The sequence below is a fragment of the Myodes glareolus genome, chromosome 9 (assembly GCF_982192425.1).
Source record: "Myodes glareolus chromosome 9, mMyoGla1.1, whole genome shotgun sequence".
Taxonomy (NCBI): Eukaryota; Metazoa; Chordata; class Mammalia; order Rodentia; family Cricetidae; genus Myodes; species Myodes glareolus.
The window spans coordinates 47,846,932-47,873,598 of NC_142034.1; the positions used below are offsets into that span (position 1 = coordinate 47,846,932).

The 26,667-nt window shown below is 46.3% G+C and overlaps 1 protein-coding gene across 1 annotated transcript; it reads right to left on the reverse strand.

Moving 5' to 3' along the window:
* Positions 1 to 388: 388 nt before the first annotated feature.
* On the reverse strand, positions 389 to 26,439 carry Prpf8 (pre-mRNA processing factor 8). Its single transcript, XM_085695313.2, has 43 exons — positions 26,329 to 26,439; positions 26,027 to 26,137; positions 25,399 to 25,567; positions 23,839 to 24,003; positions 23,510 to 23,728; positions 23,211 to 23,423; positions 22,967 to 23,092; positions 22,767 to 22,872; positions 22,061 to 22,251; positions 21,808 to 21,927; positions 21,535 to 21,724; positions 21,302 to 21,421; positions 21,059 to 21,193; positions 20,592 to 20,721; positions 20,101 to 20,297; positions 19,676 to 19,882; positions 19,396 to 19,559; positions 19,134 to 19,260; positions 18,828 to 19,020; positions 17,989 to 18,176; positions 17,590 to 17,828; positions 17,273 to 17,419; positions 16,895 to 17,105; positions 15,994 to 16,110; positions 11,383 to 11,630; positions 11,088 to 11,267; positions 10,766 to 10,901; positions 10,483 to 10,652; positions 10,203 to 10,332; positions 9,937 to 10,083; positions 9,448 to 9,608; positions 8,827 to 9,018; positions 8,178 to 8,415; positions 7,945 to 8,073; positions 6,520 to 6,633; positions 6,270 to 6,443; positions 5,420 to 5,613; positions 4,298 to 4,537; positions 4,062 to 4,203; positions 1,418 to 1,558; positions 1,168 to 1,307; positions 859 to 1,061; positions 389 to 708 (listed from the first exon to the last, which is right to left on the reverse strand). The coding sequence occupies exons 2-43, from the start codon at positions 26,124 to 26,126 to the stop codon at positions 554 to 556; spliced, it is 7,008 nt and encodes a 2,335-aa protein (XP_085551439.1). The 5' UTR covers positions 26,127 to 26,137; positions 26,329 to 26,439; the 3' UTR covers positions 389 to 553.
* Positions 26,440 to 26,667: the final 228 nt, after the last annotated feature.

Genomic DNA, 26,667 nt, shown 5'->3' on the forward strand with positions numbered 1-26,667 from the left:
CCCCTGGTCTTGGCTGCCAAGCTCTTCAGAGAGGTGAAAGATTGAAGGTCAGCAAACAGCCTCTACCGGATTGCAGGCACAGCCAGCAAAGTGCTTGTTGCTCTATGAGGAACGACAAAGTTTACAAATGGACAAGGCTGGACACTACAGCTACAGGACCACAGAGTCCTAGAAGCGATGTTAAAATAGGTGGGTTTCCAAGTACAGAGAAACCAGTAAAAATGGCCAAAGTCTATAGAGTGTGAAGGCCCAGACCCAACTCAGCTAGGATATATTCAAAGTCCTGAAAGGGGGGTGGGGCAGTACCTTGCTGTGAATTGTCCAAGTCAGTCCCCAGAGTTATCAATACCCAGAATTTGAACTCTTAAGAGCAAGAAAACAAAAGCACTCCTATTTATACAAAATTTATTACATTTTGTTCAGAATTACAGTCTATCAACAACACAAGCACAAAACACAAAGGGGCCAGGCTGCTGAATGTCAGCAGCTTGTCTGTGGAGAGTCAGAGGTTCCAGCCTTTGGGGAATCTGAAGCAGAAGGAAGCAAGAAGTAACTAGGCGTAGAGATCCTCTCTGTCTGCAGAATAGACTTCACCCTCCTGCAGGAGGGCGAAGTTGAGGAAGTGGGAGGGCCTATGGACCTCATGGTAGAATTCCTTGGGGTTTGCCAGCTGCAGCTCATATTTCATGTTGGGATCATGCCGAACACCTTAGAGAAGGGGAAACAGCAGATGTTAACAAGGTCTCCCTGCCTCACCTGATTTGGGCCCTTGAGCAGTCAGACCCCAAGAGACGAGAGTGCTGGCTTCTGTCTCCACCACCATTCCATCTTCCCGTGCCGTCACACACGACCACATACCCATAAAGTTGTAGTTCCAGGAGGACTGGGCAGGAACCATAAAGAAGCCGAGGAATCGGTCTGATAGGAGCATCTGGACCCTCTCGTAGTGCGAGGGCAGGTAGCCTTTGGGATTGTTGCCTTTGTCAGTGTTCTGTCGGCCCCACTCATAGCCACTGGGGGTCAGCTTGTAGGCTGTCAGTGTGCAGGAGCCTGGGGTGAAGCTGGGGGGGGGGGAAAGACAGGTTGAGTGCTCAGGCCACTAATTCAGGTTCCAACCTCAATACCTACCCTATGACATCTCCACTCAAGGAGGCCACACCCACCTACCTACAGGTGATGATAATTGTCTTCTCGCCATCCCAGGACGGGTTGTCAGCCATGATCTTGGCATGAGTGGTGACATCTTGGGGTGATAACTGGGGAGACTCATTGGGCTGAGTATGGATCCAACCCAAGGGCTCCATCTCCTGCAGGGAAAGAGCAATAAGGAGCGGTTCAACCTATCTGCAGACAAATGTCACCCATCAGGGTAACACTGCAATAAGCTCAATTTCCAGGCTCCACCACCATCACAAACCTTGAGGTACTCATGCTGGGGCAGCTGGCTGGGCAGGTGCACAGTCTGGTGAGTGCCCCACTGTGGCACCATCACAATACAGCGGATCTCCTTCACCTGAGGGTTATCTGGAGGACTCACCCCATATAGGTATCCTGCAATCTAGAGATGAGGTGATCAGAAACTATTCTCAGTACAATTCCGAGTGCCATAATTTCTTCCCAATCCCAAGAAAACGGTGGGTTTTTCAAAATACAGTCAAAAACCATTGGGACAGAATCATCTGGTTACTTGGTCAAAATGTTACACATAAACCCCATTCCAAATGCCCCCCATGATCTGGGAGAATCAAATTTGGGTTATTAGGTTTGGTGTCCAAGTACCTCTTTACCTACTAGACCCAGAAGGTCTTAAAAATTATCATTGGAGTTGGAGAGATGGCTTAGTGGTTAAGAGTATTGGTTGCTCTTCCAGTGGACCTGAGACAGATTCCTGGCATCCACATGGTGGTTCACAACTGTCTGTAACTCCAGTTCCAGGGCACCTGACACTCTCTGCTGTCCTCCACAAGTACTGCATGCATATGATGCAGCCAAAACACCCATATATATATATATATACACATACATATACATCCATAGTTTTACTCTATTTAGATTTTACTTTTGTTGAGTGGTGTGAAAAAGGGCCCTGCTCTTTCCTATTTCAATATCATAAAGTATATATATACACATACATACACATACAGATATGTGTATGTATATAACGGCTGGACAGATGGCTTACTAGTTAAGATCATTGACTACTCTTTCAGAGGACCTGGATTCAATTCCCAGAACCCACACTGCAGCTCACACCTGTCTGTGACTTTAGCTCCAGGGGATCTAACACCCTCACACAGGCATACATGAAGGCAAAAACACCAATGCATATAAAACTAATTTAAAAACATTTTTAACTTTTTGTAATTCTGTACATGTATATATACATAAGATATATACATAAGGACTTGTGTGGCACTGAGTGAATGTGAAGGTCAGAGGACAAGTCTGTGAAATAGGTTCTTTCCTTCCACTTTTACAGAGTTCTGTGGAATCAAACTCAGGGTGTCAAGCTTGTGGGAAGTGCTTTACCTTCTGAGCCAGCTCACCAGCCTCAGGTTGTTTTTTTTTTTTTTTCTTCTCCTCAAGAAACTGAACCCAGGGCCTTAGAGCATGGCAGGCAAGCATTTTGTTATTGAGCTTTCTCTATAGTGTTTTTCTTTCCCTTTAAATTTGTCTCTCTGTGTCTGAGACAGGAGCTCACTAGGTAGCTCTGGCTATCCTGGAACTCACTATGCAGATCAAGCTGGCCTCAAACTCACATGGCACTGTGTTATAAAAGGAGACTATCTTTTTTTTTAACTCTATTACTATATGTGTGCACTTACAGATGAATAAATGCCACGGTGCATGTGAGAGTCAGAGGCTAACTCTGAGGAGCAGATTCTCCCCCTGCTCAGGTTTCCAGCTTTGTGCAGCACACCTTATCTTCTGAGTTACCTGGGGCCCAAGGACAATTTCTGGGGTTTTATTTTAAACTTTAACCATTTACTTATTCAGTGTATGTATATGCGCGAGTATATGTGTCACACTGAAAATATGGAGGTCACAGGACAATTTACAGAAGTCAGCTCTCTCCTATCATATAGATTTTGGAGCTCAAACTGGTCAACAGACTTGGCAGCAAGCACCTTTACCTACGGAATAATTTTGCCAGCCTGACATTTTCACACAAGCCTAGAATGGGTTTTCATCTATTTCTTTGAGAAAGTTTCATTTGGTAGCAGCTGGGCCACAGAAGCTGGCTCAGAGGCCTGTGCTACCATATCAGACTAAGACAGCTGTCTGGCTGGTAGTGAAATCTTGTCTTTAAACTCCCAGCAACCTTCTTGCCTCAGCTGTCCAAGTGCTAGGATTAAGGAGTGCACCACTCTGCCCAGCTGTGTTTGATGCTGTGAAAGGTTTTCTCAACACTAAGATTATCAGTATTTTCCAACAGTTTAGTATTTTACATCCATAGTTTTTTACTTTTGTTGAGAGGTGTGAAAAAGGGCCCTGCTCTTTCCTATTTCAATATCATAAAGCATGCAACAATAAGATTTGACTATGCACATATCTGAATCCATTATTCTCTGCCAATAAATTCTACTTCAATATTTTCTCTTAATTGTCATAGTTCTGTGAAATATTTTGATACCCTCTTGTTTGTGATGTCTCTTTTTCTCACTTTCCTTTTCTTTTTCTTTATTTTGTTTTTTGTTTTTTTTTTTTGAGACAGGGTTTCTCTGTGAAACAGTCCTGGCTGTCCTGGAACTTGTTCTGTAGACCAGGCTGGCCTTGAACACACAGAGATCCACCGTCTTTTCCAAGTTACTCATTCATCCATTGAGTCTTGAAACCAGCACCCCAAAGTTCATGGAAATATCAAGTGAAATTTGATATGGCACAGACTCTGTGAGTTCGAAGCCAGCCTGGTTTACAAGAGTTAGTTCCAGGACAGCTAGGACTGTAGGTCTGTTACACAAAGAAACCTGCCTCGAAAAACCAAATAAAAGAAAAAAAAAATGAAATTTAGGTACAGACTAAGTGGGCTCACAATAAGGTCTGGCTGTGTGGTTACTCACTTGGGCACGGAGATCAGATATGCAGATGAACTTCTTAAGCACATTCTTGGGAAGAATGTAAGTATACCCAGTCTCCTTGATGTCATCAGATGAAACATAAATGTGATTGGTCCGTAGATGGAGGTTGGCAGCAGAGATGGCCCTAAAGAACAGAAAGGAGCATCAGCGTTTCAGCCCAAGCACACCCAGCACCATCAAGGGGTCTATCCATCCGGCATTCTTGCCCTCCACAGTACCTGACCCTCCATTCAGTCTTTGATGAGAAAGTCTGGGTTTCATAGTTGCTAGTGGTGGAGGTGATAATCTCATCGCCATGTTTGTTGACAGTTCGAGTCTGCGTGGCAGTGAGCTGTGACTGTTCCTTGGTCTGCTTCTCAATCTCAGCTATCTGCTGGCGCTGCTGTGACGGTGCTGAGATCTCCATTCCTAGGATGATGTCTCGGATTTCTGATTGTGTCAGGGATGCCACGTTCACGCTGTGGGGACACTGTCAGTTAAAGAGGATCCCTCTCCCAGTCATTTTTGTCTTAATGGCAAAGTAGAACTGGGTAGACAGGACATACTTTGCCAAGATAATCTGAACAATTCTTTACTTTTTAATTTTATATTTATTTACTCTGGGATATAGCACAGTGCAAGTATAGAGGTCAAAGGGCAATTTATGGGAGGTTTCTTTCCCTTGTGGCTTCTAGGGATTGAACTAAGGTCCTAAGGCTTGGTATCCTTTAATTGACACTTACATGACAAGGGGATGCAGGGACACTCTGAAGAACCGCTGCACCCAAGCAGCCTGACGCAATAGCGCACATGTACTCTGAGCTAGTCAGCACCTGTAACTCTTACTTTTCTCCCACTTTGCCCCAACACAGGACAACTCTCAAAAATGGAAATCCCAAATTGGGTGTAGTGAGACACACCAATAATCCAGCACTTGGAAGGTTAAAACAAGAGTATTGTTGGAAATTCAAGGAGAACATGGGATCCATAATGAAACCCTGCCATAACAGAAACCAAGAGAGTAAGGAGTGCATCTATTCAAAATGGCGTCAGTAACTTCCACTGAGAACAAGCGGTCAATAGTGAGACTGCATATTGACTACATTTCTTCCTGAGCACCTCTGAGATGCTCTTTTTCTTTTTGAGAAAAGACCTCATGTGGCCCAGATTAACCTCTTCTAACTCATGTACTTGAAGATAACATTGAGTTTCTGATGCCTTTGCCTCTACCTACCAAATGCTGGGATTATAGGCATGCATTACCAAACACAGCTAAAAAAAATCTGAGAAACTTCTAAGCTTAAAAGTTCCAAACCCCAGAACCTATGTCCTGAGCAGCCTCCCTGGCCCTCCCTACTCACTTGTTCTTCTTGCCATAGTCCGCCAAGATCAGGTCCTTGAGCTGCACCTCCACCTTGATCCACTCCTCGTCAGTCAGCGTGGGCCAGATGTGGTGTGGTTCTGTGATAGTGGTTTTGTCTGGCTTCAGGATCACCTTTGCCCGATCATTGTTCACGTGCAAAGCACGCAGAATCAGGATGAGACGAGAGAAAGCCTAGAAGGAGATGTGGAAGAAGATGGAGATAGCAGCATTGTGGGGGTTCCCCTCCTTACCCTTGGTGTGGGAGAACTGTCTGTAGTCTGTCAATCATATTTTAATGCTGATTGGCCAGGCAGGCAGTATAGGTGGGAAAGCCAGACAGGAAGTAGGGGTGGAGCAAAAAGACTGGGAGTATTCTGGAAGCAGAAGCTCTCTCGCCATTCCTGTGCAGACCACTGAAGAGCCAGCATGTAACCTGCCCAGCTGAGAAAGGTACGGAGCCATGTGCTAACATAGATAAGGATAATGGGGTAACATAAGTTATAAGAGTTAACAAGAAGGCTGACCTAATGGGCAAATCAGTTTATAACCTAATGTAGACGCCGTGTGATTTTATTTGGGACTTGCTGGCTTGTTGGGGTACTGGGTGGGACAGAAACCCCAACAAACCGCCCCTCATGTTACATACCCTAGCCTCACGGCAAAGCAAGCATGATCTCCAGATTCTTCAGGTGCTAAGCCCTCACAAGCCAAAAGAGGTCATTGTATACGTAGCTCAAGAACTTGAAAATGATCTCATCAAGGGGTTTGTGGAGAACCCCAAGACACAGTATCTTCTCCTGGAACCAATTCCACCCCAGAGAAACCCTCTTCCTAAGGTGCCAAATTACCGTGTAAGATGAGATAGTTTTGAGCCAGTCATCGTAGAGGTTGAAGAGAACCATCTGGGGTTCTGTGGCTTTAAGGATGAGATCCCCAAACTTCTCCACCTTGAGACAAGCCTGGAAGGGGAGCTGGAGCTCCGATCCTTTGATCACAATGTTGGGGAAGTCCAGCAAGTGTACCTAAGGCAAAGTCCAAGGTCAGAGCGAAAGCCCCGAGGGCTCAGGCCTACTTTCTTCTGCTGTGTCCACCTCTCACCTCCAATGGATCCAGCATGCCCTTCCTGGTGACAATGATCTGTTTAGGCTGTTCCTCCACAGGCAGGGATCGGATCAGGGCAGCCACTTCCTCAGCTGTCTTCCACTTGGCCAACTAACAACCAAGAAAAACAAAACAAAACTGAGTCTACCTTCCTCAATTAACTAAAAAAATCCTAATCTTGAAATAAAGTATTTCAATAGTGAACATGAAAACAGTTGCTGAACTTATTAATTAGAAAAAGGTACCTACATGTTTAATAATGAATTATAGTTCAGAACAGCAAAATAATACAGGCCAGAGCAATGGTCCACAGCTCAAGAGTACTGCTCTTACAGAGGACCTGAGCTTGGTTCTCAGCACCCACACCAGGCAGTTTGTAACTGCCCGTAGCTCTAGTTCCAGATTTGATTCTCCTCAACATGCTCATACACTCACACATAAGATTAAAACAAAATAATGTTTATTTTTAAGAGACATGATCTCACTATGTGATCCTGACTGGCCTAAAACTTACTTAATATGTAGGTCAGGCTGACTTCAAACTCACAAAGATACACCTACCTCTGCTTTTCAACTGCTAGAATTAAAAGCATGTACCGCCATGCCCAGTCTAATAAAATCATTTTCAAAAAATATTTAAATAAAGCCAGGCAGTGATGGCACACACCTTTAATCCCAGCACTTGAGAGGCAAAGGCAGGTGGATCTCTGTGAGTTCAAGGCCAGCCTGGTCTACAGAGTGAGTTCCAAGACAGCCAGGATTGTTTCACAGAGAAACCCTGTCTTGAAAAACAAAACAAAAACAAACAAACAAAAAGACAGAAAAGAGAAATTGTGGCTGGCTAGGTATAGCCCAGCCCAGGCATCAAATGTCCAGGAAGCCAAACGGTATGGCGTATGCATTCCCTTTATAAAGATGGCATTTGGTTGCTCTCTCAGACAGAGAATAGAGGGAGAAATAAGCTTTGGAAACTGAAAGCCCAGTATGGAGGTAATGAAGGCCTTCACATGCTTGGACCTCCTCCAAGGGAATATTTCTCTGGGGGTGGGGAACTGAGTCATTGAGTCAAGTGCTTGCCGGGCAAGTATGAGGCCAGAGTCTGATTGCCAGCACCCACTTCAGTGTCAAGCATGAGCATGTGGGCCACTCATAACCCTGATGCTTAAGAAGCCAAGTAAGTGGCATTCAGCACAAGATTCACACAAAACAGTATCTCCACTTCTTTGACTGTATGGAGCCTGCCTAACCTCAAACCTATGGCAATCCTCTTCCCTCTGCCTCCTGAGTACTGAGATAGAGGCCACCACACCCAGCAATGCCATCTTTCAATAGAAAAAAAGGTATTTTCTATCACGCCCCTCCACCCCTACCAAGAACGAGAGAGCAACGTTCCACGGCCTCACTATCATGTCAGCTGCTTACCTGACCCAAACGCTTCTGTCCAGCCCACACAGATGTGTGGATTATCTTGAGGAAAAGCTGCCCCGTGCGTGGGTTAAAGATGAAGATGGCCCCATTGATGGGTTTGGTTGTCAAGTTCCCCTCAAAGGTCTAAAGAACAAATTATATTAGTTAACATGGACTAGTCATAACCACCCTGCCTTCATCCACTCATCCACTCTCCAGGCATCTGAGGCCGGCATGCCCACACTCACCTTGTGGATAGTCACTCTATAGACATTGGTGTCATCCACAAACCAGATAATCTGGTTAGAGAAGAGTTCACCATAGTTCTGGGAGGACAGATAAGGCTCAGTGGGCTCCGATGAATACAGCTGCAGTCCTTTGCGTATCCGCTCACGTAACACATACAAGGCAGGGTTTGCTTTCATGATCTTGGCCATTGCCTGCTGTATCAGAGGTTTGCTGCCTGGAAACCAGTTTCCATAGGCACTGTAAGGACGAAAGGGCCCAAGACTTAAGCACAGGCAGAAAGCCCCAAGGAAAAGGTGAAAGAAAGTACAGCAAAGGGACAAAGCCAGTTGTCCAGGCTTATGTGATAATCTGCTAACGTATACACATACAGCGAGACAAGTAGTCAGTGACTGAAAGATAAAACCTCATTAGCCAGGCAAACTAAAACTGGTATAAAAGGGCTAATGTGTAGGGTGTAGTGGCACACACTTGTAGTACCAGCACTTGGGAGGCTGAGGCAGACAGATCGCTGAGTTTGAGGCCAAGCTGGTCTACACAGCAGTTTCCAGGCCAGCCAAGGCTATAGTGAGACTCTGCTTCAAATAAATGAAACAAAACATAGAAAGTACAGGGCTAATGGAAAACACATGCTTTTGAGCCCTAACTCACCTGTGGAGATTGTAGGCCAGGTCAATGGCAATGAGCACACCTGTGGGTGAAGGGTAGATACTCATGTTGTCTGTAGTATAATCCAGGAATTTGGCCCGGGCATAGCGCTCAATATCGTGGGAATCATAGTCGCCCCAACGTAACTGGATGTCAATCCAGTACTTCTGTGTAGTTGTGCTGTCCATCACATCCCTAAGGCAGGAAAAGTTCAGGTTTCTCAGAATCCTAAGAACTCCCAAACACTGCAACTAAATCTCAGAACCATCCCCTCGTCATTCAGGAGGATCAGCAAGATCCTTAGCTACATAGGGAAGCCCTGTGTTGAAAACCAAAATAAACAAAACAAAACAAAACAAAAAGGTGAGTAAGACCCCAAGCATTAGGCAGATCTGATTGTTGGTGATTACAGGGTAACACCGGCTCCAAGTTTAAAAGAATATAAGCAAGAAGTTGGGAATGGTGCCTACTCTTGTAGAGCATTTTGGGGGCTGAGGCAATAGGATTATAAGGTCAAAGCCAGAATAACAAAACAGAAAGGCAGGACTAATCCCTTAAGAAACATGGCTATCATAGTAACTCTAAGGTTCCTGGTAGCTAAAGCTTGAGCCAAAGAACACTTACTTGGAGTCTGCCAGCAGTGAGGGCCGGGAGACATTCCACTTATAGGAAGCGAAGAGCAGTATGTCAGCACAGGAAGAGTTCATCTTATAGGACTTCCGGGGATGGATTGTTTCCTTCTGCACTGTCTCGATTTCCAGTGCATCCAGTTCCTGGTCAAAGACCTGAGGGAAAGAGGAAAAGACTGGACCTTATTACAGAAATTCACTTACAGTGAGAGCTGACAGAAGTTCAATGAGGCAGTAAGAGTCTAATCCTTGGTGCGTCCAGGACAAATTTCTCATATTCAGAAAAGGAAGCTGGCTGGTCATACGGTGCATGCTTTTAATCCCAGCACTTGGGAGGCAGAGGTAGGTGGACCTCTAGGAGTTTTGAGGCCAGCCTGGTCTACATGGTCAGGGCCACATAGAAATATTTTGTCTCAAAAAAAAAAAAAAATCAAAATAGCAAGCTGACGTGACTCTGTGGTCCACACCCTCAACTGCAGCCCACCTGACATAAGTCCATCACGATGCTTTCATGGATCTTCTGCCACAGGTGAGCTCGGAATATCTGAATGAGAGAGATCTTCAGTGTGGGGATCTTGCCATGCATGAAGATTCCTGTCAAGTCCAGCTGCACCTGAAAGCCTACATATACCTGCCAGGAAAGAGAAATGACATTAGAGACCAGAGAACACAGGAGACCAATTCTTAGGACAAAATGAAGCCAAAAGAATCATCTTTTTCTTATCTCTCATGTGGAGGACTCATACTCACATTGGCTCGATTGATTGTTGGGGACCACCAGAGGGTGAATCTACGATTAGGAATCTGGTTTAATCCCGATCGCTGAGCGTTGGTTAGCTTCTTCCACTTCATGGACTCCTCAAAGCCACTGGCTTTCTCCCTGAGGGGCAGAGGAACCAAATAAGATGATGCCCGTCCATCTCCCAGATGGCTAATGCTCACAGGGATGACTGAGAGGCAGCAGCCCAGTAGAGGAGAGCAGTGAGGAGCTCAGGTGGCTGTGACGAGTCCTATAAACCAGAGTCCTTACCAGAACAGACCTTCCCAGGTAGGGAAGTAAGTGCCCTTGAAGAGAGTGTGCTCCAGAATGCCCTCCACACCACCCAGGGCCTGAATCATGTCTGTGCGGTAGTTGTTGAGGTTCCAGAGCTTGCCGTCATGCCGCTGATGTGTCCACCAGAAGGGGTTCTGCTTCAAAACCTGGATAACGAGGCAAGAACGGTGAAGCTTCTGAGTGCCTACCACCCTAATGACAGTGATGCCAAAAGCTATCCTGATTTGGAGAAATTCGCTCCATTCTCTACTCCATATACCTGGTACTGCTTAAAGTCAGTTCGGACACGCCAGCCTTTATCATAAGCCAATGTGTGCCGGTCCTTCTGGAAGAGGGTATTGATCCGTGGAATGCCTCGATCCCATGAATCTTCTAAATCTTCTAAAGTCAACCGTCTGCCAGAAAAAATGAAGTCAACATCCTTTCTCACGCAAAGAGAAATATTCAACATTCTTTGGCCAAGGATAAGCAGAATCAGTCTTAACTTCTAAAAATATACTCTGCCCATAACCTCCACATAAGGCCCACAGTGTTGTGGCCCAACCCCCGCCCTTAGATTGGTACACCTCCTGGATGCCCACCTGTTCTGAGCAATAGCCTCCTGTCTCTTGAGTGCATATTCAGCCCAGACGCGCTGAGAGTCAATGAACTCGCTCTCCCATGGCTGTATGTAGCGGTACAAGTTGGGAATCAGTTGGTCTTCTTCATGACTCATTCCTGAACGGAAGTGTGTGATACCCACATCTGTTTGCTTAGACCACCTGATTTGGAAAATCAAGACAAGAGATAAAAAGCAAAATCAAAAGAAATGAAATACCCACTTCTCTCAGAGTCTAAGAAATGAGACTAACATGAAGGTTGACAAGCAAGCTCTACCTGAGATCAGACTGGGGGATGAGCACGTGGCCCATTGAGAGCATGCCAAGTCCACCCAGCTCCTTAGGGGTGTAGAACACAACAGGGGGGAACCGGCTTGGCATCTTGGAGTTCAATCCAATCTTGATACGTGTCTGGATCTTGTTTTCACACTTTACCAATAAGTCTAGGAGTTCCTGCGTGTTCACCACAGCCTCTCGAAAATATGTCATAAGGCCGATGAGAGCTGTATTCCACTTATTCACAATCTAAAGTTCGTGGGAAAGAGTAAATTCCACATGAGCAATGCAGGCCTAGATCTAGTTAGTTACAACCCTAATACAAGAAAGCATTAATCTTAAACTTATTAGTAAGTAGAAAAAACAAACAAATAAAAAGATGAGATACTAATACCCACTAGGATAGAAACAATCGTATGAGAGAGATGACTGGGACACTTTGACGGCTCAGTGGGTAAAAGAACTGTAACCAAGCCTAAAGACTTGAGTTTAATCCCCCAAATCCACATAGTTGAAGGAAAAAACCCACTTCTTCACGATTCTTCTCTAACCTCCACGAGCACTCTGTGGCACCCTTCCCCCTCAATAAATGTAATAGAAAATGTTTCTTAGTGCTGGGCATGGTGGTGTGTGTGTTTTTTATTGATTTTTTTTTATTGAGCTCTACATTTTTCTCTGGGTGATGTGCATTTTTAATCTTTGAGCTGCAGACTAGTCAGTAATACATGATAAAACCATGTCTCAAAAAAACAAAGAAAGAAAGAAAAAGAGAAAGACAGAGAGAAATAGAGAGGAGGAGGAGGAGACTGTGATGATGATGGCAGAGGCAGGAAGGACAGCTCAGTGGTGAAGACCTCTTGTTTTCTTACAGGGGACCTAGCACCCACATTATCATAACTCCAGTTTCAGGAGATCCCATGCCTTCTGACTTATGTGGGCACCAGGCATGCACACAGTACACATATATTCATATAGGCAAAACATTCATGAAATAAAATGTAAGGAAAATGTAAATAAAATGTAAGGAAAAAATAAGACAATACAATGAAAGCAAAGGGAACAAAATTTCACAAAATTTTTCATCTGTAATAATATACTGATACATAAAGGAAAAAACACTGAATTTTCTTTTTTAAAAAAGTATTTATTTAGTTATTATGTATACAATATTCTGTCTGTGTGTATGCCTGCTGGCCAGAAGAGGGCACCAGACCTCATTACAGATGGTTGTGAGCCACCATATTGTTGCTGGGAATTGAACTCAGGACCTTTGGAAGAGCAGGCAATGCTCTTAACCTCTGAGCCATCTCTCCAGCCCAACACTAGATTTTCTTAGGATAAGCTGTCAAACTTCTATTTAGTGATTTCAAATACACTATCCCTTTGAGACAAACAGAAACCTGTGGTGATGATCAGATCAAAGAAGAAAACAGCAATGCTGAATGCAGGAGGAATTCATCAGGAGGGCGACCTTGGGGTCTTTACAAAGCAAAGCTGTCAGTCAGACTATAGTCTATCGCTCTATTTTCCTGAACTTCATCAAGGTCTTGTTTAAATGGTTCAGCCTGTATGTTAATCAGGAATATGACCTAAGAGAAGGGCCACACTCTTGCTTGAGTTAAATGTATCGCACACACCTAGCAAGGGCGGTGGCACCCAAGATGGTAGTGACATCATGACTCTAACAGAATTGGAGAGAATGGAAAACAGACAGTGAAGGATACCTGTAGTCTCAGCTATTTGGGAAGCTAAGATCAGTAGGTCACTTGAGCTCAAGACCAGTCTGGACAACATAGGAAAATCTTACTCTCATAACATGGGTCAGTGGCAGAACACTTGCCTAGCATGGGCACGGCCCCAAGTCCAATCCTCAGCATAGCATAAAAAACTGAAAAGATAAACTGGCTCAGTGGAGTTAGAGGTTTTTGATCCCTCCGACCCCACACGGTAGAACACTGACACCTGCACATTGTCCTGACTTCCACACATAGGTTGTGGCATGTGTATATTTGTGAGCACAGACATAACATAAATCAAGAAGAAGGGGAGCTTTAAGGTGCATTCACCGCCAGCCCCCCTGGAAATTTTCCTTCTATTAACCTCCCCTGGGGAGGGGAGAGAGGGATTAGAAGTTTTCTGGTGTGGTTGTGCATGACACACACACCTGTTGGTAAGAATATGTATCCACATGTATGTACATGTGGGAACATGTACATGTGGAGGCCTGAAATCAGAGTCGGGTGGCTTAAACCTATAATCCCAGCTCTTAGGAAGCTGAGTCAGAAGGACAGAGTTCAGTGCCATCCTGGGTTATAGATAAAGCTCGCCTCAAGCAGGCAAACAAATAACAAAACAAAGGGGAGTAAAAAAGTTCAAATCCAACATTATGCTCTTATAATCTCTAACAAAAGCCTTATTGGCTTACTTTATGCATTAGTTCATTAATTTTCACAAAAACCCTCTGAGCTACAACTATGGTTACCCTCACTTTATAGATAAGGGGGTAAAGGGCAAGGGTGGAGGACATGCCTGAGGTCAACAGAGCCAACAATGCAACCTGACTCTAGATTAGATTGTGTTTCACGACTGCGAAGCACCTCCCTCAATTCTCAGTCACCCCACCAACAGGCTCTGAGCAGGGCAGAGACAGGATTGCTGGAGCCCACTGGGAGAAACCTTGCCTCAAAGGAATAAGAAGAGGGTGACAGAGCAGCACAACACACGCACGCACACACGCACACACACCTACCCCCACACAAACATCCTTTACAGGAGGGACAGCAGGAATGGAAGAAAATAAAAGAAGGTAATAAGAGAACAATATGGGGGGAGCAGAAAAAGACAAGATCTCCTGAGTAAACTGGGAGCAAGGGGATCTTGGGAGAGGGTGATGAGGGAGAGGCAGAGAGGGGAGCATGGAAAAATATAGAGCTCAATAAAAATCAATAAAAAAAAAGTAAGAGAGAGAGAGCAATATGGTTACAATACTTTGTACATAAGGAAATCATATAAAACAAAAAAAGGAAGAAAAGTGAATAAAAGTAAAAAGCCAAAACAAAACAAAACAAAACAAACAAACAAAAAACAAAACAAAGAAAACCAAAGCCCCGTTTTGCCCGTTTTGACAGACAGCCCCTCTCGGAGGCTTCTAACCATCTACTCCAGTTCTGGCAAACTGTCCTCACTGTCTCCACTCATCTCCCATAAAGTCACATCCACACCAGCTGGCTTCCATCCCAACTATTTCTGAAATAGCTCTAAGGTCACCAATGACGTCCTAACTGCCAATTCCACTGGCTCCTATTCAGTCCTTTTCTAACCAAACTGTTCTTAGGCAACTGACATTGTAAACACCTGCTCAATTCTGGACTTCAGTTCCTGACAGCCTCGACTCCCACATCCCAACACTGCTGGTTCTGGTCAGTACACCTCTGTGTTCCCATCATCCTAACCTGCCCCTCGTTTTCTTACTCTCTGCTCTTCCTGGCAGTCTCACACACCCCTTGGGCTCTCAACCTCTACACCAACAGACTGCCAGGTCTATACCCTCCTCACACCCGGGGGTATATGTATCTCAGGACATGTTTGCTTCTAACATAGGGAATGTTACTGGCATCTGATAGGTAAATGTTGGGGGTAGTGCCAAATAATACCCATAGGAACTCCCACAACAAATCAGCTGGCTGAAAATGTCCATGTCCACGAATGTTCAACATTATTTTAGTCAGGTTTGTTGGAACACACCTGTAATCTCACCACCCAAAAAGAAACTGGGCATAGCAGCACATCCCAAAGGCCCAGCTACTCCAGAGATGAAGGCACCACGGGGATACAAAAGCCAGGTGTGATGGCTGGTGCACACCTGTATTCTCAACAAGTGACAGCTGCCTCAACTTTGAGACCCTATCGCAACAACCCTCTTTCCATAAACTAACAAGCCAGAACTGACATTCTAAGCTATTATATGGTAAAGAATTATAAAATTAAAGAGGTTAGGCAGTGGTGGCGCACGCCTTTAATCCCAGTCTTGGGAGGCAGAGGCAGGTGGATCTCTGTGAGTTCAAGAGGTCAGCCTGGTCTTACAGAGTGAGTTCCAGGATAGTCATGGCTACACAGTGAAATCCTATCTCAAAAAACAAAAACCAAACAAAAACAAGTCTAAGGGAAAATGCAAAATAGATACTTTTCTTCAAATTAAAAACTTTTACTTTTGCCTTAATCTAAAATCATCAAAATAAAATGCATCATCAAACCCCCACAGATGCAGATTGATAAATTCTTGTACTGAATTCTCAGAAATAAAGCCCAATTGGGATAGATGGTGATGAAGTTCGCCTTTAATCCTAGCACTTGGGAGGGAGGCAGGCAGATCTCTGTGAGCTCAAGGCCAGCCCTGGTCTACAGAGCTAGTTCCAGGACAGCCAGGGCACAGAGAAACCCTGTCTCGAAAAACCAGAAAAAAAAAAAAAAAAAGCCCAATTGAGCCAACACTCTAAGTTGCCATCCCACAAAGCATGGGAAAGTGCAAGCTCCAACCACGGGAGTTGAAAGGAACGAAGGACGGACAGAGAATAGCAGGGAAGCTGAGGCCGACGCCTAGGGTCCTACATACCTTGGTAAAGGTGGTGGAGCCAGAGGCCATTAGAATCTGACGCACTCGGTTATGGAAGCGTTGCATCGACTCATCATCCACACGCAGGAAACACTGTGCTGTCCTCTCCTTGGTAACCTAAGCCACAAAGTCAGTGTTAGCTTGTCCCAGAAAAGAGGGCCTGGCGACACGATTATAGCAGGCACAGGGACTTACTAGCAAGCCTTACTTCCCGAGTTCAATCCCCAGAACCCACACAGTGGGACTGACTACAAGCTGTCCTCCAACCTCCACAAAGTACCATGGCAATAAAAAAGGTGAAAAGCTGACATGGTAGTGCATGAATTTAACACCAGTACTCAGGAAGCAGAGGTGGGCGTGGACCTTGGTGAATTCAAGGCCAACCTGGTCTATACAGAGTTCCAGGCCAGCCAACACTATACAGTAAAGCCTTGTCTCAAAAAATAAAAATTAAAAAAGGAAGGAAGGAAGAAAAGAAGGAAAGAAAAGAAAGGAAAGAAGGAAGGAAGGCAGGAAGAAAAGGAAGAAAGGAAGGAGGGAGGGAGGGAGGGAGGGGGGGAAGGGAGGGAGGGAGGGAGGGAGGGAGGAAGGAAGGAAGGAAGGAAGGAAGAGGAAAAAAGGAGACAGCTGGGCATGGTGGCACATGCCTTAATCCTAACCCGGGAGAGTTGGAGACACATATCTCTGACACGATCAGGGCCAGTCTGGTCTACAAAATGAATTCCAGGTCAGTCAGGGTTACAGAGAGACCCTGTCTTCACAAGCAAGGATTAACCATGATCACCACGAAGCTCAACCCACCCACGGCTAATGGAGCTGAAAGTGAAAGGTATGACTGTTCTTCACTCCACTGACGCCACAGTTAAAGGAGTAGTGAGACCATGTCCTTCCCAGACTGTACCTCATTCTGCAGGTTCCAGACCCCATCCTTGTGGGTGAACTCTTCATAGCTGGTACGACACTTAGGCAGGATGCGGCACTCAAAGCCACACATGTTGAACAGCAGGTTGGGGTTGTCTTTACTGTACACGGACACAAAGCTGTTCTCCCACTGTACCGTAGTCACTGATCGTGGCAGCCGGTTTTTAATGTCCCAGAACACTGCCCGACCCCTGTCACATAGAACATATAGGCAATTCAGTCTGTCGAAGACATTTGCATTCAAAGACCAGACAGAAGGTACCCAACAGGCCCATATTTCTCCTACCCAATATTAATTGCTTTCTGGGTCCCTAGGACTGATGTCCTTTTAAATCCTACAAACCCAACTGAGACTCACAAGTTGACATCATGTTTCATGAGGCGCATGCGGGCATCCCGGGGCCAGCATTTCTTGTTATTGTAGCCAACAATGTTTTCATTGTTGGGGTCTGGATGCTCTGTCAGGTAACGCTGGATCAGATCCCGAGCTTCATCTGCTGTGAACCTACACAAGGTTAAGACAAGGTACACTGTTGAGGATGTCAGCTCCACAGCTGGGGACCCTAAGCCACTCTAGACTTCATCTCACTTTACAGCCCCAACTCAGCAATTAGACAACTAAGCTATAAGAGCCACTTCACAGGCAGGACACACTTCAGTGTTCATGTTCTTTACCTGAAGAAAATATGGATGCGATCAATGTATCTACAGAAGAGTCGGATTGGGTGCGCAGCCTCAGTGGCTATATCCTGGAAACTGAGAAAGTCATTTGGCATCTGAGGAGGCCCAGCCATCTCACTGGCCCGGTGCAATCCCAATACAAGCAAATCCATCACCAAGCCATAGTACTGCACAATGAATGAGGCAAATTGCAGACCTCTGATGATCCCATATGAATTTGTATGGTTCATGTCCTAGAAAAAAGAAAAAAAGAACCACAACTCTTAGATATAGCTAAGGCTGGCTGTGTTGCAGGTGCTTCAGGGTCCAAGGTCCTTCATTCTCCCTCAGCAAATCCTAATTCAACGGGTCAGACAAGTTAACACGTTTTTTGCTACTTGCTCCAAGACGGACCTTATAGTTAATGACGACGTTGTTCTTGGCTGTCATGTAGTCAGCTATGTTGTGGTCCACAATGAGCCGAAGCAGCCTGTTAAGCAGGGTCAAGTCAATCTTTTCATACATCTTCTCAAAGCGTGACTCCAACATGACATTGCACTCGCCCTCACTGGTCTCCCACACATCCTGCAGGTTATTGATGCCTAAAAAAAGCAAGACAGAGCTATAGTAGATTAGAAATTCCTTTCCTGGTCGAGTAACTATAGCAGCTCTCAACACATTCCAAAACTCTCTACCATCCATCCATCCATCCATCCATCCAAGTTGCTACAAGTGTCAGTTTTGCTCAACATAGTACTATTCCTTTTTTTTTCTTTCTCTCTCTCCTGAGACAGGGTTTCTCTGTATGGCTCTGGCTGTCCTGGAACTTGCTTTGTAGATTAGGTTGGCCTTGTACTCATAGATCTGCCCACCTTTGTCTCCCCAGTGCTGGGATTAAAGCCTGTGCCACCACCACCGAATAGTAGTATTAACTCTTTTTTCTAAAAAAAGATTTATTATTTGTTTGTTTATTATGTATACAGTGTTCTGCCTACATGTATGCCTGCAGGCTAGAAGAGGGCATCACATCTCATTACAGATGGTTGTGAGCCACCATGTGGGTACTGGAAATTGAACTCAGGACCTCTAGAAGAGAAGCCAGTGCCCTTAACGTCTGAGCCATCTCTCCAGCCTCCTAGTATTCACTCTTATGCAAAAAGAGTAAAATGAGTACGCAGCCTAGGTAAGACTTTTCACGTAGAACTCAGTTCACCCCCTTTCTCTGCTGGATGCTAAGTCCAGCCAAGCTTTACCTTGGCACCACTTGTAAACAAGCAGTGGAGGTGGTTCTGTATCAGCAGGCTTGATCCAGGGTGGGAAAAGACGGCGTTTATCTGCTTCATACCACAGATACTGGTCCAGGTAGGCATCGGTTATTTTCTCCAGGGGTTCCACATCATACACTGGCACCAGGTGGCTATAGAGATCCATAAACTCAATGCCCACCTGTGGGAGAAGGAACCTGGCTCACATCAATTCACATAGCCAACCTGGCACCCTCTAGATGCCAAGAATAAATAGCACAGACCAAAAGAAAGCTCAGGGAACATCTCACTCACTTCTTTAAAGGCTCTCTGTGTGAGGAGGTGACGCTTGATGCGGGACAAAGCCTCATGGGGGTTGTCATAGGCTTGCTCGATCAGACCCAACTCCTCCCTCTGAGACTGGTTTAACCTAGACTTCACACTGACGAAGCAAAAGTAAAGGTAAATAAGAACCCAAGAAGATGCTAAACCAGAAAGGACTATACCTTTTTTGGACTCTGATCACAATGCCATTCCTGTTACCCTCCCAGCAGGAATCCTCCCAGCCACCCCTCACCTATAAGCTTCCTTGAGGCGCTCCAGAGCCAAGATGAGCAACTTAGTATCGTGCTTGTAGGAGAGCGGAGGGAATGGGATGGGAGAGAATCTGCGGCTTTCCAACCAATGCACAGTGGTAGTATACACTGCCACTGCTTCTTCTGCTGTAATGTAAGGCCCATCCTGCAAGGTGAACGTGAATTAGTCTCCCACTATCATCCAGATGAGGACAAAGCATGATCCCCACTCTGCAGCCACCCTTACCACCCAACCCTCACACCCAGCCTAGCCAGCCCAACCTTCAGGTAATTGTGCTGCCGCTCCTGTTCTGCCTTCAAGTACAGGCGGGTGAGGCGGCCCAGGTTCTTTTTGCAAACAGTCTTATCTACAGTGGCCCCACGGCGGATTCGTTCACGGTTGTAGTGGGCAGTATTGGTCCACCAATCAGCCTTGGCCTTAACGTACCGAAGAATCATATTCTCTATAGGTGTTGGCAGCCCTGGGACCTGAAAATACAAACACAATGAAAAATGGGAGCTGAGTCTAGTTTTGTAGTTTCACATCTGTGTCACAGTGTAAAGGCAGGCAGATCTCTTGAGTTTGAGGCTGGCCTGGCCTGCAGTACAGGTAGGTCAGCCAGGACAACACAGTGAAACTGTCCCAAGTAAGGAGGGGTGGGGGGTGACAGTCCTCTAAGGGTACACTAATGAGTGCCTATGCCTACCTTCCAGGGAATGTTGGCCTTCCAGCAGCGCCAGGCCTCACTGAGGTGTTGCAGAATTGTCCGGGCCTTGTTCTGTTTGATGCCCTCAGGCATCATGTCCAGGATATCATGCATCACAGCTGCCCTGAGCTCCAGGTCGAAATGGGACTCCACTCGCTGCTTTGTTACTGTCTTTGCCACTCCCTTTGAGTGACGACCTGGAAGGGAAGGATGGCCCAGAGATTAAACTAGTAAATAGTAACAAGTGCCCACACGCTCCACACATGCAAAAAGACAAGTCACTTCAGTCACAGCCATGCTTCCGAGGAATTTCTGCTGCAAATGCACGATAGCTCAAATCCCACAGAGCAGTTCAAGAACCAGAACACCACCAGAACAGAAACCAACTTAGAAGCAACAACACCGACAAATGCCAACAAAAAAATGCAACAACAGGCACACCTGATCCACCTTTGAAGAAACGAGACAATGTGGTAGAGAAAATCACTCACCTTCAAACTGCCGGGCCAGGAGGTTGCCCAGCCAGCGCTCTAGCAAAGGGGTAATTCCACGCATAAAAAACAGCCAGACTCGCCAGCCAGCAGCCCAGAAACCACAGCCAGGACCTTTCCCTACAGGACCCTATGGTAAATCAGAAACATCAGTGACAATTCTGTTAGGAAAAGATAGAAAAGCAGGCAGAGCTAGAGAAGGAAGAGCATCTGTCAGGCAGCAGGACAGGGTAAATGCTCGAGTCCTCAAAATCTCAAACAGCGAAGCTTAGGAGAACTTCAGGGTAGAAAGTGAAGCTCCTGCATGGAACCAGTGGTAGATCTGGGGGGAAGTGCTGAGAGATTCAACAAGTTTACTAATGACATAGTCAAGAGATTCTCTCCAAGGAAGTCTGGGGAAAGAGCTCTAACTGCAAGGAAAAAGCAAAAGAGCATCTGAGAAGGCAGGCAGTGAGGCAGGCTCTCACCGTGTTGAAGCGATAATAGATGAGATGCTTCAAGTCCTTGCACATGCGGATCTGCCGCATCAGTTTGTACTTGTACCGATACATGCCGGTCAACTGTCCCACGTGGGCAAATATATACTGCAATCCATCTGCCAGCTGCAATAAAATCACCCGTCAGACTTCGAGCCCGAGCCAGCTCCACAGCCAGCTCAGGCTTCATCCTACCTCCCCATCTGGGCAGAGGTCAGGGCAACCTGGCCTCACCTGGAAGGCATCTACATTGCCCAAGCGATACTGCACATGACTATCCACGACCAGCTTGGTTAGACGCAGTACTTCCCGACATAGATGGAAGGCATTCCCAAAACGAGATTTCTTTCTTTCCTGAGAAGAACAAGAACAGAAAGAACCATTAATGCCAGTGGCCACAGAAGGAGGGATGGCACAGTGCCATCCACCCCTAAGCCCAGCAGAGCCCAGAGGTCTGATGAAGGCACCTTAGTGGTGAGTGTCTTGACAGGCTTCAGGTTGAAGTTATAGTCCAAGTGCAGGTAGTTGAGGTTCTTCCGGTGAATGAGAAGGTTGAGCATGTTGTAGCCCTGGCGGCAAACCTGCAGTCCTACCTCCACCCAGTCTAGTTTTGTGGATTGAAAGAATTTGGTAGCTTTGAATGAGCGGAAGAGATACCTGGGTGAGAACAAAGAACAGAGTTAAAGCTGGAATACTGACACTTTGCAACAGAAGTTGTACAGGGGCCTCAAGCACCTTACCTCTTCTTTTGGGCTTTAGGAGGCCGATGCTTGAGGGCGTTCAGCACATAGTACTTAAGCAGCTTCTGATAGGAGACTCGCACCTTCACAGGCTGCCCGGCAGGACAGTGTTCCCGATACCTGGTTAAATAAGCCCATCAGAGTTTTGCCTCCCTCTTCTTATGGACATTCTGGGAAAGCCTGCGTGCCCATCCAAACAGCCTTTTTTCCTATATTATGCCTCTTCTACCAGACCCTTAGGTAGAAACCTTACCAGTTCTTGACAAGGGGTATGTCCAGAGCCCGGCGGGTACGACCAGAGCGTAAGTTAAAGGGCCGCGGTGCCCAGAGCAGGGCAATGCCATTGGCTGTGTTGTCTGTATAGAGGGGTGTGTCCTTCAAGAAGGGCTCCACAAACTCTGGGAGTTCAAATTCCTCATCATCATCGGGCAGTGGTTCCTGGCTCTAAAAGAGAAATCCACGAGGATTCAGTTTCCACTAAGTGCAGACTTGAGATGAGCAGAAAACTCTCTGGGACAAAGCACAGTGACACACATGCCATTAAGACTGGGATGCTTAACAAGAGGAGTCCTAAAGAGCCTGGCAAAGGAGCCAAGGGAGCAAAAACAAGGTAGAGCTAACCCAGGAAACAACCCATCTGCTTACCACTCACTAAAAGCCTCCCAAAGGAGCTCCAGTACCTCACAACAGGAGGTGCCCACTGTATGTAGTTCCCACTAAACTCCAATGAGCTCAGGGAAGGGAGCCTGACAACCCAGTACTTAGGAGGAGGCTCAGAAGAAAGGACTGAGAGTGCCAAGATCAACCCAGAACAACACAGTAAATTTGTGTCCAAAAATAAAACAGTGGGCAGAGGCTGCTGAGAGGCAGAAACCCTGCCGGGCATGCAACAGACCCCAAGCTCAATCTTCAGGGCTCTCACTCCCTGACACCCCCAAATGCATGTGACTTCCTCTCACCTTGACTGAGTGTCTGTGAGAGATGGGGTTGATGAGAGGATCAAAGTAGAAAGCGGGCAAATCAGGGTCCTCAGTCTTGATGAACACAACGTTAGGAGTGTGGTACCTGTAAGGAAAGCAAGAGTCAGCCAAAGTTCTGCTCGGGCCCAGACCAGAAACCAACTTTCTCCTGTCTAACTGCTATGTTCCAGGCATCTTACCAGGTCAGGTGAACGTGGTGTGGAAGGTTGTTATACAGGTAAGGAAAAGCAATCTTATACTCAGTACGAATAGGCTGACGGATGATGATCTTATTAATATCATTGAACTCATTCCAGTCTTCATCCCTAGAACAGGAAATTAAATGAGTAGTCTATTTTCCTTGCTAGACAAGGATCTTAAGACTAAAGAGTAGATTTCAATACATACAAAGTGCTTAAAAAACTGACAGTCTCCAAAACTTACTGTAGGTTGATGTCTCGAACAAGAGGTTCAAATTTGGGTCCTCCAGGAATGGCCATATTGAGGGCCTTAGAGGTAAAGAAGGCCTTCAGATCAAACAGATAGAAGTAGTTGTCATCAACCAAGTCAGTCAGAAGCTGATTGGCCAAGCGGTAGAGAGTGGACATCATAGGCAGTGTAAACTGCCAGCGTTGGTAAGTGGAACCATTGACATACCTAGGGAAAAGATGGAGGGCCCATATCAAGTAGGCATTGATCCAAGCCACTTACCCACCACCCCCTCACAGGATAGTTCCACTCACTTCCTACTGTCTCTCAATGGCTGGTGGTCATAGAACCAGTCCAACACAGGGGCATCCTCCTCAGGGTCCAATTCTAGCTGAATGGCTTCCAGTGGCTCAACATCTAAGATGTTGTCAGCATAATCCAGGGGGGGTTCCTCGTCATCAAATGGGGGGAACCGCATCCTCTTGAAATGCCTCCTGTCTCTTTTCTCTCGACGCATCATGATCCACATCGATCTAGAAGGCAAGACCATTATACAACAGTTTCTACCCACAGCTCCTCCATTGCCACCATCCTGAAGTACCACACCAACCACCACCACCCACCACATTTCAGCCCTTCTCACCCCCACTGGGAGATGTAAACAGGCTCAATAACCCAGGGAATCTCGTTGACAAAGGAAATGGCACCAGTGATGTGGTAGAGAACAGGCACGTCCCGAATCTGCTCCCAAGGCATGGGCATGTTCTCCAGGAGCTTGAGAACGGCATGAGGCATGTACTTGAGGGCTCTGCAAGGTGAGCAAGGAGACCATTAGAGACGACTAAGTATCTGACCCGTGCTGATGGCCACAAATGGTCACACGTTCCACAGAAAAGCTAGGACTCCGGTCCTTCATGACTTAAGAGTCCTACCTCCCCACCTCAACCTTCACTAGGTTTAAATGTCTTAGTTCCACCACACCGGGACTCAGCCTCTAAAACCAACTGTCATCTTTAGAAGGTAGCTTCCTTCTGCCCTTCATGTGAAAACCAACACATTCACTGTACTATGCTGCAACCTTCTGTCTCTCATCTGTCACGCCACTAAATTGTATGCTCTTAAAAGGAGAGAGGATCAAGTTCAGGCCAGTCTGGTCTATGTCACAAGTTTCAAGAAAGGTTCCAAAAGCTACACAGAGAAATCCTACCTCAAAAAAAAAAAAAAAAAAAAAAAAAAAGGGAGAGGACCAATACTGTCTGTTCGCAGCTATATTCTGAGCATCAAGAGCAATAACAATAGTAATAAAAATAATGTTTGATGTTTGTTGTTGTTTGAGACAGAGTCTCACCACAGGGCCCTGGCTGGCCTGGAACTCACTATGTAGAATGCTAGATTCACCTGCCTCTGTCCCATGTGCAGGGATTCAAGGCCTGTACCACCACATCTTGCTTTTGTTGTTTTTAATGAAGCATCTCATGGAATAGTCCAAGTTGGCCTTGAGCCTTTGAGTATCCTGTCTCTGCAAACCAAGTACCAGGATTATAGAGGTGTAGAGGTATACACTCCCGTGGCTGGTTAGGAAATTATTTTTGAAATGAAACTTCCAAGGTTTCCCTATACCAACTCACTAACAGACCAAATTTTTGTATCCAAATGGAATGCTAAGAATCTCTGCAGCTTAGGGCTGAAGAATTAGCAGTGGTACAGAGATTCCAGGAACTAAACGCCCCAAACCCCCAAGTTCTGGTGACTGGAAAGTTAAAGGCAAACAGAGTGCATACAGTGTCTCAGTCTGAGCGTCAAACAGTTCAGAATAACAGACATTTTACAATGACATTAGCAGGCAAAGCAGAGCAATGGCATAAGTAGAAGATGTGAATTATATCATGGAGTTCCAGTGGTTCTTCCTCACTCTTATAACCATCACTATGTACAGTCAGGAACATGGAGGCGCTCGCCTTTAATCCCAGCACTTGGGAGGCCAGAGACACAGGAATCTCTGGGTTTGAGGCCAGTCAGTCCTGGTCTATAGCAGAGCAACATAGGGAAACCCTGTATGTGTGTGTGAGAGAGAGAGAGACAGACAGAGAGACAGAGAGAGAGTAACAGAGAGACGTTTCAAATGATAGTCCCTCTATCCACCACTGTTAAGAAGGGGAAAGACACCAAACTCCACATGAAATTATCCCAGGATATTGCTTACCCCAAATAGACCCTTTTGTCATGGCGGAACTTCCTGTTGGTCATGTCTCCATGGTCTCGAATGATCTTCCTGACATGTTCTGGGGGCATGTCTTCCTTCTGAGCATCCACAAACCCAAATTTCCGCTTCTCTGCATAGCGCTTGGCCTGCAACTGCTGCCATTTTCGAGCTATAACGACACATCGGTTTAAAGGGCTGCACACCCTTCCCAGTTATACCCACTCTTACCCCTATGCCCCCATTCTTTGGCACGGATACTCCCTGACAAGCATCTTGACATTTTACTCCCTCCAAACTACCTGACATTTTTTCTAAGGATGTTTAGAAGGGAATGCTGTCTAATTCCTTCACTGTAAAGCAAGCTCCATAAAGTGAGCCCTCCAAAAAAGACTTTCGTCTCCACTGCTATTAAGACACACGCGCGCGCCCACACACGCACACATTAGCTCCTGCAAACAACTGGCGCTTCCAATCTTTCAATGATTTGACTAAATTAAAAAAAAATTAAACACGGCTAACAAGGGATCGGACCCCCGATGATATGCCTACTGAGGATGAAGGGTACCCGCCTGCACGTTCCGGCCCGCGCGCGCCGTTCCCACTCGTCCGGTTCCCACCCGCCCCTCACCTTTCTCCTGCAGCTTCTCCTCTGACATGTAGTCCGGCAGCGGGGCTAGAGGGCCGGGAACCGGGTTACCCGGCCCTCGGTAAGGAAAGACTCCGGCCATGCCGGAAGAATCTGGAGATGAGAAGGAAGCCAAAACTAAGCCGCTAGGCCCGGGCCCACAAGGGCCAAATGGAATGCGTCCGGAGCCACCTGGCCTGCACGCCGGGCGGGCTGAGCGCTTGCAGCCGGGGCCTGACGCTGCTCCTCAGCCCACTCAGCCCACCCGACCGTCTGCAGCCCAGCCTCGGACGCCCGCCACCCACCTGTCGCCCCTCACTCAGGTAGCGGCTCGGCCCGCAGAGCAATGGCGGAAAGACGACGTCCGCTCCGCGTTCCCAACTCCAGGAAGTGCGCAACCGGGTTCAGAAACTCACCCAATAGACACCGAGATGCACTGATGGATTAGCCAAAGCCTCAATTGAAATTGCAGCCCGAGCCGAGGGGGGCGGGACTAAATGTGGATTTCTGGGCGAGGGGTGTGGCCATGGTAGGCTCACGCCCCGCCTTCCGCCAGTCGGATCGATTTAGGAAGCCTCTAACAGAATTGATATTTAATTAGCTACTGACGTTGCTCCCCCAAACCATTACAATTTTAAGAAGTT

Bases quoted from the DNA above. Each gene is read 5' to 3' on its own strand.
- Prpf8 (XM_085695313.2), bottom strand. From the start codon at position 26,126: ATGGCCGGAGTCTTTCCTTACCGAGGGCCGGGTAACCCGGTTCCCGGC. The intron at 16,111-16,894 runs GTACAGTCTGGG...TTTGTGGCTTAG, and splicing joins TCTGGAACCTGCAGAATGAG to GTTACCAAGGAGAGGACAGC. The intron at 8,416-8,826 runs GTGAGTTAGGGC...TCGTCCTTACAG, and splicing joins CTGGCCTACAATCTCCACAG to TGCCTATGGAAACTGGTTTC.